Source organism: Charadrius vociferus, unplaced genomic scaffold (genome assembly GCF_000708025.1).
Source record: "Charadrius vociferus isolate BGI_N301 unplaced genomic scaffold, ASM70802v2 scaffold62, whole genome shotgun sequence".
Taxonomy (NCBI): Eukaryota; Metazoa; Chordata; class Aves; order Charadriiformes; family Charadriidae; genus Charadrius; species Charadrius vociferus.
Genome location: NW_009647419.1, coordinates 3540198 through 3555932, shown reverse-complemented (window position 1 = coordinate 3555932; position 15735 = coordinate 3540198). Strand labels below are relative to the sequence as shown.

Here is a 15735-nt window from a genome sequence, read left to right as displayed (position 1 = left end):
CCAGTACAAATAAAAAAAAAAAAAAAAAAAGGAGGTACGGCTTATAAATAGTTGAAATTAAATATTAACAAAGAATACTGAAAAATCCCTACTCTTTAATTAAATTATCTGTTTAATTTCTAATTTAAAAAGGGATATTAAATAAGTATATAAAACACTTTCTCTTCCCTCCCCCCCCATCGGAAGCCTCTGTCTTGCGCACGATGCAGCATGAGTATTATACATTGCAGATGCAAGCACCCACCCGTGTGTTTTTTCTCCTTCTGAAAGCCATCAGTCGGATGGGGAGTTCCTAGTGGTTAGTAGTCGCTTGTTGTGAGTCTGTTTTTAGACTGTCTTGTCTTTTTGGAAGCTTTCCGTGTTGTACATTATCAGGCGTTGAAAATTCAATTGCAGATGATGTTTGGCAGCATTCTGACACAGACCGAGTACCTTTTTGATTATTATTATTATTATTAATAATTTTAATCACAGAACTAGATTATATATATCCACATAGATGTACAAACACGCTTTCAGGGGTGTGTGTGTGTGCGCGCGTGTGTAAGGTGGGTTTCACATACACCACAGCGTATATTGCAGATACACACATAGCCAAGATTCTCAAAACACGGCTTAGGGATGCCGGCTGCCTTCACATTTGACTCCCCAGCCCAAGACGTGGAAAAGGGGCCTGATATTTACAGTACGTCATTAAAAAAAAATCTTGACATTCTTAAGGGTCATTCACACTGGGCACGCAAACTGAAGGCAGCAAAAGTTGCTTTCTTTTTCCCCCCTTCGATCTTGGCATACATATATATTATTTTTTTATATATATATATGTATAAAAATAAATATATATATATAAAAAAGAGAGAAGAACACAAACATACATACACACAGACACAAATGCACACACTCACATACACACACCCACACCCCTACTGTGTATATACTTTTCATTAATATCCCTTTCCAGAAATGTTCCGTAAGCATCTTGGATGCTCTTCAGTGGCAGCTCTGTGCATGAAGAAAGCAGACAGTGCTGAACAACTGTGTGGCTATGCACCGGTCCCCATTCTTGCTTCAGCACACTGTAGGCCTTGTGTCCTTTTGCAGCCACCAAGGGCGGGAAATCTAGACTCCTGTGATACTTCCTTGAACGGAAAGTTAGTGCGCATCAGCTGCCCACCATCCTTAAGAGAAGCCAGCATGTCTCTCTGGCAAAGTTTCTATAGCGAATAAAGTCAACGCAAAATGTACACTGACATCCCATGTCCCAGCAAGGCAGGCAGGTTATGAGCCGAGTAAGGGCGAAGGTTGGGGGAAGAGAGGGGAGGAGGAATCCTTGATCACGCAGACGGCCATTTCCTTGGCCTTTGACCCATCGCACCCTAGGATGCCGCTCTTTGGAACTCCCTGCCCATCCTCTCCATCACCTCTCCTCCCTGTCCCAGGCAGGAGAAGGTGGTTTGTGGTACAGCACACTCTACAGAGAAACAGCGGAGGCCGCACAAGTCAGTAAGAGTTAAGAAGTTTACACCCAGCGCTTCTACTCACGTCCAGTCTTAGCTTGTTTCTTATGCCCCAAGTAGCCCGCTTGTGTCCACAGCAGTCGAGTATTATCCAGTGAAGACACCAATAACATTAGCAATGTTAAAAAAAATAATCAGTATATATATATATAATATATATATATATGTGTGTGTGGTTAAGATATACATATATGTATATATAGATGTGGTTAAAATATATATACATATATATATATGTATATGCATGTATACACACATATATATGTATGCATGAGAAAACCCATCCAATACACCTCTATAGTCTTCCTGGCTCTGTTATTTAGCAGCATGAAAAGAAAAATAAAATAAAACAGTTCAAAACCCAAAGGTGAATTCTGTGCGGCGGGTGCCTTGGGGAATGTTCCTTCCGGAGTCCATCGTCCGTACTGAAAGTGCTGTGCTCTACCGATCCTTCATTTTTAGGGTTCATTTGGATTAGTGTTTTGTTTTGTTTTTTTCTGTCCAGGCGAGAAATCAGGCTCCAGAAACAGGGCTGTTCCCCCTTCTTTTCCGCTGCTCACCGTCTCGGTTTTTCACATCTGTCAGAGAGGAGAGGGAGGGAAAAAAAGAGAGGGGTTAATGTTTGTGATGGGGGTGCAAGTAGGACAGGGAAGGGAAGGAAGGGAGGTGGCGAATGTGTTTAAGAGCACATGGTGTTAAGACATGGCATGACGTCACTGGTGGGGTGAAGTGCTGTGCAGATGGGGCCAAACAGCTGAGAATCTCGACCCGTGAATGGGTCAACAAATACTATTCCCCCAGGCTCACCTAGACAGGGCGGGGGAGGATACTGGTACAGGGGTAAATTTAGGAGCAGAATCAGAGGCTTCTTCACAGATGAGCCGAGTGTCTTGTTTGCACCCTCTCACACCGTGCGCGCACAGATACACACAAACACACAGAAAAACAAGGCTAAGCAACGCATGCAGAAAGACACACTCCCTCAGCTCTCCACCTAGCCTGTCATTTGGGTTGGAAGCAGTGCAGGCAACAAGGCCTCATGCAGGCAAGAAGGTGGAAAGAAAGTGCCTCTCGTTCCACTAGCTGCCATGAGCAGGGGTTAGCACCAGAGAACAGCCGCAGCAGCCGGAAGAAGCAGCAAGAGAAATGAGAATTTACCCTCCCCTGTAGGCCCCAATTCTAATTCTACAAGAAAGAGCGTGAGGAACTTCAACTTAACAGGCTTTTTATCTGGAAACAGATAAGCTACCCACTCCTATGACTCCTTCCTATCTTTCTGGCCAACACACAGCTCTGGAAACCCCCCTTAGTGCCAATTATCCCACCAGAGAGAGGGACTAGCAAGAGAAATGAGTGAACCCCTTCTGCCGTCGTGACTTCTTTAGGGTATTGTTTGTTTTTTCTTTGTATTTGTGACTATTTCTCACCCTTCAAACTCTGTAGGGTGATTTCCAGTTACTCTGGGGTTTGGGAACAGGAGCAGAGGGCAAAGGTCAAAGTTAGGTCTGGTCTCACACTCCAGGGGTTATGCTTGCTGGGAGAAGTTTAACTCCAGAAGCTGCTCTATTCTGGCTCCTCCATCAATTACTTTCTCACTGAAATTACAGCCCCCCAGAAAATTCCTCTGTATACAGAGCAGTTTCCACCACACTGGCAGTGCCAACACCTCTCTGGTTTGGGCACAAAGCATTTTCACACCTAAGGGAAGCACTTGCTACTTGTAGCAGCCTTAGTCACCTAGCCAATTTCGGGGAGGCAAATGGATGTTGCCTCTTTCAGGATGCAGCCACAGAAGACCCTGGACCTCTCCCCCTTATTCTCTCCTATTCAGTCACTGCCACTGCAATACTGTCTTGACAGGCGGAATCTCCTACATCTCTGTGAAAAGGGCCTGAGTTCAGAGTCACAATCAAGGGCTTGTTAGCAACCCCATTTCTATGTCTCTCTGGACAGGCAGGATGGATCCCACACCACAGATGCACACACAGCTGGTGCAAGTCAAGAGACCCCACTGAGTTTACCAAAGCACTCAGGTGAGAACCAGGAATCAGTTTCTGCCCGTCTATGCCACAGATGGTGCGTGACAGAGAGCACTCAGATGATACATGAACAGCATGGATCTCTGAACAAACACTAACCACAGAGTGTCTTTGTGCCTCCCACCTCACACCTGAAATACAGACCTCTGCCTGCCTTCACCTAGAGACAGACTTAATTCTGCTGTATCCCACATCAGAGCCCTGAGTGCAGCCCCTCAAACCACAGCTCTGGCTGAGACATGGACAGGAAACTGTGAGCTCACTGCAAGAGGACAGGGTGCTTTCCCTTGCTTTTAAGAACAAAGAGGCAAAAAAGAATGAGGGGACAGCCTTGAGTGAGGCTCCTGGCCTGGCTTTCCTCACTCTGCACACAGCAGAGTGTCCACAAGCCGCATCAAAAGGGCTTGGAAGACAGGGCTAAGGATTTGTCTTTGTCCAACAGTACACTGAGAGTTGCATACAGATAATGTACAGAGGGTTACAGACCCCTCCCCTGGCTACCTCAGCAACATGAACTCCGTTATCTTGTTTTACAGGAAAGGATAGCATAGACACAAATGCCCTGTCTCTGGGAGCCGTGCCCGTCTAAGTCCTGACAGCACATCCGAAATGCAGAGCCGCCCTTTGACACAGGGAAACTGTGTTCTCCTCTCAGTTAGCCCCTCTGCCCTCTGGCCCACGTAGGACAGAGGCAAGAAGTAATCATATAGCACTGTTTCCCTTTGTGTTTTTCTCTTTCATCCTTCAGGACACAAACCTGCAAGTGCGCTCGTTTAACTCAAGCTGCCTCGACTTGCAACGTGAGTCTGTGAATTTGCAGGAACATTTACAGGTCTGGGGATCTTGTACAAACAAGTGCTTTCTCCTCTCTGAGCAAGGCTCACAGTGACTGCAAAAAGGCAAAAGGAAAGATGTCTAAGCTACAGCGCTTCAGCAGAAAGAAAATACACATGCAACACCCTAAACATCAAAGCAATCCCCTTGCCCCCTCCCGCAGCCCCCATGCTGCCCACTGGAGCGTCGCGGGCTGATGGATTTTCCAGCAGCACCCCGGCAGCCCCAGGACAGCACCCCCTTGCATTAGCGTAAAGAGAAAGAAAACAGGCTCTCTGCACAGTATTCACGAATGCTGCATTGGATCCATTGGCACAGGCCAGAGGGAGGAAGAAGGGGAAAGCAAGGATGGGAAGGTGAGAGGTCCCAACCAGCTATTGACGTATCAATGAAAGGAGTTCTCTGAAGTGGGCTATTCAAGTAGAAAGAGGCCAGCGGCTAAACAAGTTAAATACACAGGGTCTCACCTCCCCTGGAAAGCAGCTGGGCTCCAGCATCACGTGCTTACCCCTGCAGCCGGCACTGCCCTCCTTTCTGTAAGCCCCATCCCAACCTTGCCACCTAGGAGCATCCTATGGAGGGGCCGTGAATTTACAATGCAGAATTCTGTGAACCACTGTGAGAGAGGCAGAGCGAAAGAAAGAGAGAGACAGGGAGAGAGAAGCCACCAAATCCAGCAAAGAAAGAGAGGAAAAAAGAGAGAGCCCCCCCTGCCCAGTTCCCCAGCACCCCCATCTCCGGCTTCCCACCATCCCACCTCTCCTCTTTGCCTGTGACTCCACCAGACACGCACACACACACGCGCGCACACACGCACACACATGCACGGCAGATGCCAGCCTGCCTGTCGCCAGTCATCATAGCAGTGAGGGCACAAGACAAGTGGGGGAAAGCAGATGACAGAGTTGCAACCAGAAGGCGTGGAAAAGAGGTGCAGGGCGCTCACCCACCCACCCGCGCCCTTATGCCTTCAGAAAATGGTCACCACTGATGATCAGAGAGCCAAGCAGCTAAAGCCACCTTCCCTGAGATACCCTTAGTGCCAGAGCGGTGCCACCACCAGCGCTGCCCCTGCAGGATCTGCAGCCCACCAGTGACTGGGAGGGGAGGGTGAGATTTGAGTGAGCAGCAAGCAGGCGGATTGATTTGGGGAGAGGGAGGGAAGAGAGACTACAAGCAGAGGACACAAACGTACAAGCTGGGTGGTTTGTACCGGCCTTTCTTGCGCTTTCTCTTTTGACCCTTCCCCTTTCCTCGCTTTGATTTTCTGGAAGAAAAACAAAAAAAACAGAGAGAGAGAGAGGGAGAGAGAGAGAGAGAGAGAGAGAAGGAAAGAAAGGGAGAGGTAGAGAGAAAATGGAAGAAAACGCAAGGAAGAAGAGAAAAAAAAATACAGCCATGTGCCTTGCTGGGAGGGGGGAAGCACATAAGGCAGGACTGGAGGGCAAGTCCCAGGGCCGAAGCACAGATCTCCACCTCGCACACACATTCTCCTGCCCTCCTGCGCTCCTGCCAGCACCACAACCAGCCTGCCCACAGCCAAGCCAACGCCAGGGAATTCGGCAGAGACCACCTCCAGCAGGGCTGCTGCCAGCAGAGGCAGATCTGCTAGAGCCTCAGAAGGGCAGTGGGAAAGGGACAGGGGGTGAGGAGGAAGGAACAGAAAGCTTCGTGAAAGCATCACACAACTGCAGTGAGTGCAGACAACCGTTCCAGGCGACAAGCGCAGGCGCACGCTGACTGACAAGAGGCAACCTGAGCGGAGGGGCTCTCCCCAGGGAAAAGGAAACCACCGTGACCTGAAGCACTGCCCAGCACCGGGCCTAGGAGGGGGCAGCTGAGCTCCAACAGCTCTGTTGCAGGGACGGTGATAATCCTGCCTTGGGATGGGAGAAAAGGGGGCCAGGCCTCAGCACCCCAGGGACAAGGGGAGAGACCAAGGGGAGGGGAGCAGCGCTGTGTGGGAGAGGGCGATCTAGCCCAAAGGCTCTGCTCACCCACCCCACCTCCTGCCTGTGGTTCGTAGGACTCCATGAGACCTCAATGGATGTCTGCTAACACCCCCTCTAGCAGCCTCCTTCCTGAGTACCGAAGGGGAAAGAGGGAGGCCTGACCTAGTTATGACACCCAGGAGATAACCAGCAAACAGCTTTCGGATCTTCCCTCCTTTCCCTCCCTCCCCTCGCCTTCCACATGGATCTGCCAGACAGACGAGTGGATGGAGCCAAGGCCCTGACTCTCTTCTGAAAAGTTCACCAGTTGCTCCTGACTCTTGGGCAGGAGCTGGGACAGGCAGGGGCTAGGATGTGCAGGCCTGGACAGTCTGTGGATCCTTACAGGCCAGAGAGAGCACAGGGAGGGAGGGAGGCTGGAGCCTGCACTGCTCCTTGAGCCACGTTAGCACAGGACCAAGGGAGAGACACGCAAGCAGAAGGCCCTAGGCAACGCACCAGGACTTGTCAGGCAAGTGAGCCCCAGCACTGAGGCAGTTCAGCAAAGGCTCCCTCCTTCCCTGGCACAGCCCACCTCGGGAGGGAGTTGTCGAGGGGACACGGGGGGACAGAAGGGAAAGCACCATAGGTGTTTCTTAGGCCCTGTTCAAGTCGTCTCACTGGAACTAGTGTCAGAGCATCAGCTCGCTCCCAGTCTCTGCCCTACATGTCAGGAGTCACAGGGAGGCGGTGAGGGGAGGAAAATCGACCTGAAGGGAGGAGAGGGGCACCAATATAACAGGACTTTCAATCCAGCACAAATCAAAGCACACCAATCTCTCCCATCCCTTCCCTTCCTTCCCCGGGGAGCGCAGAACCAGCAAAGAGCAGGCAAGGTGCTGTTAGAAGAGAAAAGGGAATGCAACGCAGTCCGGGCTGGCTGCTTCACCCACACCCCATCCTCACCAGAGTTCACACAGACCCAACTCTCGCACACCTTCAAACCACAGAGCCACGCAGACCAACCATCCCCGACACGGCCCTGCACAGAGAGGAATGTTGGCTGCACACAGCCCGATGCAGCCAGGAGCAGATTTCCAGGGGAAGGAGGAGAGGCTGGAAGGCAGCTAGAAATACACAACCACCAGGAGATAGGTGAAAGAAGTTCTCTCACTCTCCCGCTTGCTCTCTCTCTCTCTCTGTTTCAGCCTCATCTCCCAGTATTCACCCCCTTCCTAACTCCGCACCTCTAAATGGCAGAGTCGCTATCCCAGCCATGCGCAGTCCAGCTGACCCTCTCTCCCAGAGAGGTCACTCTTTTTTTTCGATGTTGTTCCACGTTTTGTGATCGTCCCTGCAACTACTGCAGGACGACAGCTTATTTCTCTACTTTCCACAACCTTTTAACTTTGGGGAGGAAGGAAAGGGAAGGTTGTGCCTTAACCTCCTTCAGGTCACCAGAACAAATCCATCAAATTGAAAAAAACTCTCATGAAAGCCTCCACCAAGACCCGGGCAGGACATCCACCTCCCTTTACACCCTCCCAGGCCCCCACCCAACCAAAACCAGCGTCACATCCTGCATGGCATCAGTCCTGCCTCCACCAGGCCCCTATTGCCACCTCTCCCTGTAGCCAGCAGAGTTCCTACCCAGGCTGCTGTGAAAGAAGCCAGCAAGTACTCACTCAAGCAGCAAGAAAAAAATTAATAATAAAGAAAGGCAGCGATTTGCAGTAACCAGAAACACCCCAGGAAGAGGGAAGGGAGAATGGGGGCTGCACCTTGAATCCATTCTGGTAGGACACACACGACGGGACTTCCCTGACTCGGGATAAAGCATTAGGAATGACTGCCATGGCCGTGGGTCATGCAAGCTCCAGGTCTGGGGTATGAAGGAAGGACCGTCAGATCTGGGTTTCTGTGCCCACCTGGAACGGATTCAGAGTGTCGCCCCATGCACTACCATATGCCATTTCCAAAAACACCTTCTCAAAGTGAGTATCTCCAACCAAAGAAAAGGGCAAGGGGCAGTGGGGAGAGGAAACACCAACCAACCACCAAAAGAGAAAGGAGGAAAGGCTTGTCACTTACTTTTCTTGTTTGTTTTTGACATCTTTCTTTGGTCTGTGGGGGAAGAGAGAACAAAGGCCTCATTAGAAAGAAGCTTACCACATACGCTTCAAGTATTATCCCCAGTTCCCACCAAGTCCGGGGAAGGACCTGTACACCTGGCATTGCAGGATGCCCATGGCATAGGTTAAGTGGTCCTTCTCAAAGCATTTGCTCTCCTGTTGCATATCTTGCTGGCAGCCAGCACCAAAAGACCCCACGTTGCAGGCTAGCATTGTCCACCTGTGATATCTAGAGATGGAGGAGCCTCGCCAGCACAGGACTTCTTTTCCCAGGCTCAGCCATCCCACTGCAAACCAACTGAGGAGACTACAGAAGCCTCTGGACAACAGTCCCAACCCAACGGCAGAAAAAAGGAAAGGCTCAGAATAAGTTTACTGCACGAGGAACCAATGCTGCTCCATTCTCACCTGCAGTCACATTTACTGTGCTGTAAGAAGCTCATGTGCGCTATGTGCTGACTCTGATGGGGTTTAATTCTCATGATCTGGAATGAAAGAAACAGAGAGGGTCACTGCCCATTCACTATTTATACTCACAGCTCCAAATCAGCCCGCTGCGTGGCAAAGCATTTGCACCCCAGGTGCTCCTGGGAAGAGCATGGCAGAGTTTGAGCTGGCTTTGAGGCCCCGTTCTCTCAGTCAGGGAAGGCCTTTGATCACAAGCAAGTGGCAACACCAGGCTCGTGCCAAAGCTCTGTTTGCTCATGCATGCAAGGTGCCAGCACTGGTGGACTGCCTTGGAGACAGGCATGGGAGAAGGCATAACATAGCAAGGTTCTCACTGAGCCGTCCCTGGTCAATGCTAGAGAGGCAGTAACGGAGCATCCAGCCTGCTCTCGCGTAGAAGCATGCGTCCGTCTAGCGCAAAGACCCAAAGCAAAATTCCATATCCAAGTCCTTTTTCCTAAGCCACCATTCCTTCCCAGCTGACATCTCACCTTCTCAGTGACTCAACACACAAAGTAAACCTGGTGATCTGTGCTTAAAACAGTCCTGCAGAGCCAGACACTGCCCACTCCTCAAACCCAGGTTCCTCCAGGGAAGTGATATTAGAAGCTATGCATGTATTGTCACAGTCTCAACCCAGAACGCGGCTGGACGACTAGCTCTAGCATTTGCACCAGAGATCTGTACAAGTACCTCTGACCCTTTACAGGCATGAGGGCATACCACCCAAAAACTGTAATTCAGCAAGGAATGGTAGGAAGAAACCCATCCCTAGCTACACCATGTTAGTATGCTCTGGCCCAGGCTGGAGCCTGCAAGTGGAAAAGCAGCATGGGGAACCATGGAAGGGCACAGACAGGTCCTCTGTCAGAGTTCAAACACAGCTCAAATGACAAGTAAAAAGAGCTTGCTGGTTAATCACTTAGTCCTGCATGTCTCTCATCCACATCAAAAAAATGATGGCAATATTTACAGTGGCCATTCAAGAGTCCGAGGGACAAAAGCAGGTGAGGGAGCTATGGGTTAAGAGTAACGGGCACCAGCACCATTGTGGACACAACCTGGGATCCAGGCTGGCAGACAAGTGCAGTGACAAAGCTCTCTAAAGCAGGGTTTGCATCTTCCCCATGTGCCCAGCCTTTGCTATCACAGCCATCTCTGTCTCTTCCAAGGAATGAATTCAGCAGCCTCCAAACAAAGAAGGAGGATGCCCAGAGGCAGAAAGGCTTTTCCACTTGACACTGAAGCAGCGTGTTTCTTAGAGCCCCTTTCCACCCCTGCTGTGCCAGTGTAGCTAATGACCCAAATCCCCTGCTCTGTTGGTAAAGGCTGACCTGACATGCCCTCCAGGAGGGAGTATAGACAGGCCTTCCCCTTTTGCACTACTCAGCTGCTTTCACAGCAACAGCTGTGTGGACCAAATGCAGAGTTAAGGTGTGACAAGGGCCCAAGGAGTGTCTCCTTTGGGGCCTCAGAGATAAAGGCATCAGAAATGATCCTTTGCATTCTCCAAGCATCAAGTGCTCCTTTGCAGAAATGTTCCTAGCTACTGTATTCGTGCACTAGTGAGGTCAGAGCCAAAACCCAGATTCTCCTCTTAGCCTTGAATAGAAATGGTCAACTCATCTTTTAACCCCGCACGGTGTAATGCTGGGCACAAGGGTCAGGAGAGGTGCGAAACCTCCTGATACAACAATCTCCAGTTCCCTGGGGTAGGCTGCCCTTCCTCTGAATTAGCTGGGAGCTGGGACTTGGGGTGGCTGTGATGGCTGACTTGCTTCCTCCTCTCAAGCATGCCAGCTTGCAAGCTGGGCCCTCACCTCCATCGTGACGTTGTACACATCCACAGGGACACATTCTAGGCCCTCATCGCCGCAGCAACCCGCACATCTCATCAGAGGCACACAGGATGGCTTGAATATGTACTCCACCTCATCAGGGTACTCCTGGAAAATGTCCACCAGGGTCTCAATTGTCCTGCAGAAGCTGCGCTCGTAGACTTCCAGGAATTTGATAACTAAAAGGAGGAATGGAGGGAATAAGTTAATGCAAACTTAGCTCAAGAACATCTAGTGCTTCACCCCTTAAAACGAGACAGACAGTTGCAACACATCTACCCTATGCTCCTCACTAACAGTCTTGCAAACCTAAATCCTTTGTCTCTGTCCTGCACACACACGCAAAATCAAGTGGGCAAGAGAAAGAAACAATCTCTCCCTACCACTGCTTCAGGCAGAGGGAAGATAGACAAGAGAGCCTCAGTATTTGTCTCCCTGGCACCACGATGTGTTCCACAGGTGCGTCCTCCCCAAACTCCTTCCCTGTTAGCCTCCATACTCTCAGACATGCTGCCACTAAGCATATTAGCTCAGACAAAAAGCACCCGAGGCTGCTGCAGATGATCTGCGCTCTGGATTGTCTTCACCAGTTTGTCTTGTACCCCCTTTCAAAAGAGCCAGTGCACGACCCAGTGGGCTTTAGAAGGCAAGGGGATAAGCCAGAAGCATCCTTTCTACAGACCTTGGCACAGAGACACTTCTGAGAACAAGCAGAGGGTTCTGAACCACGCGTCCATGTATCTTCGCTCTTCCCGTCAGCTACCTCTTTTGCCCATGCAGAACATCCACCTCAACAGGCCACCTCAGAACCACGACAGCACCTGCTATAACTCACAGCCTCCATGTCTCCACACTGACCACTTTCCCAGCCCAAGGAATCAAGGCACTGACCGAAAGATTCAAAGCAAGCCCACAGCACCCCAGGATTAACTAGACCATTTATTTGGCTACTGAACCACAATGAGGCAGTGTGGGAGGGGGAACAGGGTGGATCTGCCATTATCCCCTACCTTCCCTCCAAATGGAGCAAACACTAACTGCTTGCGATCTGCACTGATTTCACAAGCGTTTCTCAATGTTTCCCGGTCTCTTGCCAAAGCTTCGTTTTGCTGCTTGGTCAAGGGTTGGAGAGATTTAAAGAGATGAGAGATAGGATAGATAAGTACACACGCACAAAACCCAGCTGCTAGTACAGTTCTGCAAACACCGAGTACCTGGAGCCCTCCAGGCCTCCTAGCTCTACCAGCACACAGGCAAAGGAGGATGTCTCAAATGGAGCAGAGGATAAGAGTACGCACAAAGAGATAGTACCTGCCCCATGCTGTTATGCACTATAATGATCCACCTGTACCGTATGCAGAGTCCTACAGCACCAAGGTTGATAACTCTGAGTGATAAGCACAAACTGCTTGCATCATGGAAAAAATGGTCTCCAGTAAGCGTTTCCAAAGTGCCCTGAACTTGTGACAAACTGGCATAAAGGTTACTTTGCCACAAAAATGCAAAAGCTGCAGGGCTTGGAGCTCACAGCCCGCAGTTAATTGTTGAAAGTTAATTCTAGGTCATGCAGAGTTGACAGTGCCACAGTGCTGAGAGCGGGTACAAGATGGGAGGAGCTTCCATCCAGGGAGTTTGAAGTATAAGAGAGCGTGAGCAGCTATTAAAAGAGAAAGTGGCTTGTGAAAAGGAAATGTAGCCTGGCAGGCATGGACTGCTTGTTGGGATTCCTCGTCTAGAAGACAGTATGTTTCTCTTCCTTGTCCCTTCCCTTCCTCTTCCCTCCTCCCCTAACTGCAGTATGCCTCCTGTCTGTTCTCCTATCTTGTCTGTTGCTACCTCCTTCTTCCCGTTCCCCTTCACAGTGACCTTAGTCACCGCCTATGTTCCAACAAGTTGAACAATTTAATATGTGGGAAATTCTGCAGGCACAATGACAGGCACTGAACTGCACTGTTGATTATTCACGCTGTGCCAGCAGAAAGGACCTGGGAACTCTGGCAGTAAAAGCACAGTTCTGGATAAAAATGCTTACAGACCTATGTTGAAGGGAGGAAGGGAAGGAAGGAGGGAGGGAGGGAGGGAGGAAGAGAGGGAAGGAAGAAAAGAGAGAGGGAAAGCGGCAGTTACCTGTGCAGATCAAATGCAGCTCACCGCAGTAGTCTGGGGCATAAAGAGGCAGAAACCGAAACAGAGTAGAAAATTGAAGTGAAACTGATTCACATCTGCCACGCTTTCTAAATGTTTGCACTGCGCAAGCAGCTTGATTACACCAGAGAATCTGGACTACAGATTGGCTGCAGAACAGCACACTCAACTTCTTTTGCATAGTCTTTATGTTCACGGCTGCACCCTGATACCATACTTGAGATCTGGGAGATCTGACAGGACCAAATCCTTCCCATAAAGAAGCCGGGAGTTTTTGCCTTTACTTGAACATGTCATGATTTTCCAAAGTCTGAATCAGCCTCCGAAAAGGAAATGGGGAATCTTTCTCCAGCTGCCAGTCAGAACATCCCGCCACCTCGTTGCCTTGATTTTGCTGGACAGAGAGCATTCACACAGCGCTCCATAGTTCACTTGCACAGTTAGCACCCAAACCAGAGCGCATGACCGAGGTAGTCATCCTCACAGCAAAGCCCTGCCCCTGCTACCATACCTACTCTTACTCCTATGTACCGGGAGTCATATTCCACACTTTGCTGGACTGATTCAGTCTGTACTTCTTTTCCATTGGTTGTGTCAGGGACGGAAGAAGATCTGTCTTTCATGGGGAAACATAGGAAGGTCACTGAAGGACTAACACCACTTGGCCTGCTCCCTTCCTGCAATTTGGGCTTCAGCCCACGTTAAAAGTTAATCCTGCATTTAACCCACACCCCTACCCTGCAAAACACCTCCAGATTTGAGTCAGAGGTTCTTCATTGTGAATGGAGGGGGAAGTAAGGTTAAAACCTAGTCAGGGCCCACATTAACTCTTCAAGGCAGACATAGCCACAGCAGGCAGGATTAAGTCCAAATTTGGAGCAGTCGAGTGGGAACACGCTAGACTAGAAAAGGAGCAAGTCTATGATCATTTTGCCTCCCTCCCCGTCAATGGCTTAGCAGCAATACAGACACACTGTTCTTTTAAAAATAAAAGTGCAGCCACAAGTGCTGGTGGTTTCCTTTATTTATACCAGAAAATCTTTTCTCGTGGAACAAACAAAGAGTGTTTGTCTGACTCCTCTACAACTTCCCGTGCCACAAAACATGTGGAAGGCTCTCTTGAGCACAAAAGGGTAGGGGCTGAAGCTAAAATTACAGTCTCCAACCAGAGTAAGTCCATCCCAAATAAAAACCTGTCACAGCTCGACATCTCAGAGCAAGCACAAAACGGCCAGAGACACAAAATCACTTTTTACCCCAATCCCAAAGCCCCCAAGAGCTTCAGTGGAAGGAACTACAGGGCTGTCCTTGCGGAACAGAGGCACATCATCGTCTCCACAGAGGAGAAACTGAGGCACTGAGAGAGGACCTCCAAGGTCATAGGGTGGGACAGAAGTAGAGCCAGGAAGGTAATGCCAAGAGTCCTGATTTCTAACTCACAGATATATCTGCGCCGCAGAACCAGAAATAGCACCAAGGCAATAGCACTGAAGTCTCACTGCTCGCATTGCCAGACCAACTTCTCCCGCGATCCCATCGGCCTTCTTGTGACAGGGAATTAGTTCTGTTCAACTCATCCTTTCCCTTGGGAAGGTACTTGGCCACAACAAATGGCACAGATGAGGACACTACCTCTTCTCTACCAACAGCAGAGAACTGGTTACCAAAATAAGCCTCACAGCAGGCTCCATCTTGATGCCTCTGAAATCACTGAACCTTCTTCTGTTGACTTCAGCAGTAGCAAGGGTCAAGCGCAACAGGCGGCAGCCTGCCAGAAAATCAGAAATTTTGTCCATGCAAAGTGGACACCTATCCCAAACACAGCCAGCCACCAACCTCTGGCAACACACACGCAGCCTGTCACACCAATAAAGTTACAGAAATTGAAATAGAGTGCAACACACAAAAAAAAAAAAAAAAGCCAATCTAGGCCCACACTGCTAGAGCCCTCTGCTGACCTCCAACTGGAATAACGCTGGAGGTCACAACCTGTGGGGACCCTGCAAGAACTTAGCCAGACCCTGCCATGCAGCAAGTGGTCTGCTCTGCTATGTAGGTACGGGGAAAATACGGTCAGGATGGTCTTAAAGCAGCTGATGATCACCTCAGCCAGAAGGCTCTAAAGTCCACAGCCCTTTCACCCCGCTTCTGAACTGAGGACTGCAGACAGAAAGCCAGCCTCCTGCAACACACAGCACTCCACCAGACACGGCACTTGCACAGGAGGCGTCTCTGACTAACCTGGGGGCTGACTGCTCTTCTGGTCTACATTTGCTTGCACAAACCAACGAGGCAGAGGACATTGCCACAGCATGGCCTTTGGTCAGCTGGAGCAACAGAAAATCGCAATGGCTGCCGAGGCACCACCTCATTTCCTCACCAGGCAATGGTCTCACCCATACTCGACCACCAGCAACAAATAAAGTAGAACCTATCAGATCACACTGCTGTCTCCTGAATCTGCTAAGCCTGCTAGCTCAAACCGGAACAAAACAGTGTATTTTTCGAGCCTGGCTCTGCACACTGCTTAACAGTGTCCTGACTGGGAGGGGGTACCCAGGACTGACGGGAGGCACAACTCCATAAAATCATCCTGGGCTGCCCTTTTTTTCCCTTCTCTGCCCCTGGAGACCTGCCACCAGGCTGTCCGGGGAGAGCCGGGGCGCTGCTTCGGCCTTTGTTCGGAGATCAGCCCTGGTCACCCAGCCGGGCACCACCAGCGCCGCCAGGGAAGAGGCAGGCGGCAAAGATGACAAATCCCTTCCTACGGCACTGTGCCGAATCCCCAGTGCAAGTGCTCACCGCTACTCAGCTCTTTGTGTGTGTGCGCGCGCGTGTGCGTTTATATATAT

General features: G+C 50.1%; 1 protein-coding gene across 1 annotated transcript in view; it reads right to left on the bottom strand.

Annotated features, from left to right (window-relative positions):
• Window positions 1-1891: 1891 nt before the first annotated feature.
• Window positions 1892-15735, bottom strand: part of VEGFA (vascular endothelial growth factor A) — a 79899-nt gene continuing 66055 nt past the window's right edge. Inside the window, exons 2-7 of the mRNA XM_009880453.1 lie at window positions 10721-10917; window positions 8862-8938; window positions 8413-8445; window positions 5586-5657; window positions 4314-4445; window positions 1892-2095 (exon numbers count right to left, since the gene is read on the bottom strand). Coding sequence (XP_009878755.1) covers window positions 2074-2095; window positions 4314-4445; window positions 5586-5657; window positions 8413-8445; window positions 8862-8938; window positions 10721-10917 — 533 coding nt within the window. The 3' untranslated portion in view covers window positions 1892-2073. The remainder of the gene's footprint in view (window positions 2096-4313; window positions 4446-5585; window positions 5658-8412; window positions 8446-8861; window positions 8939-10720; window positions 10918-15735) is intronic.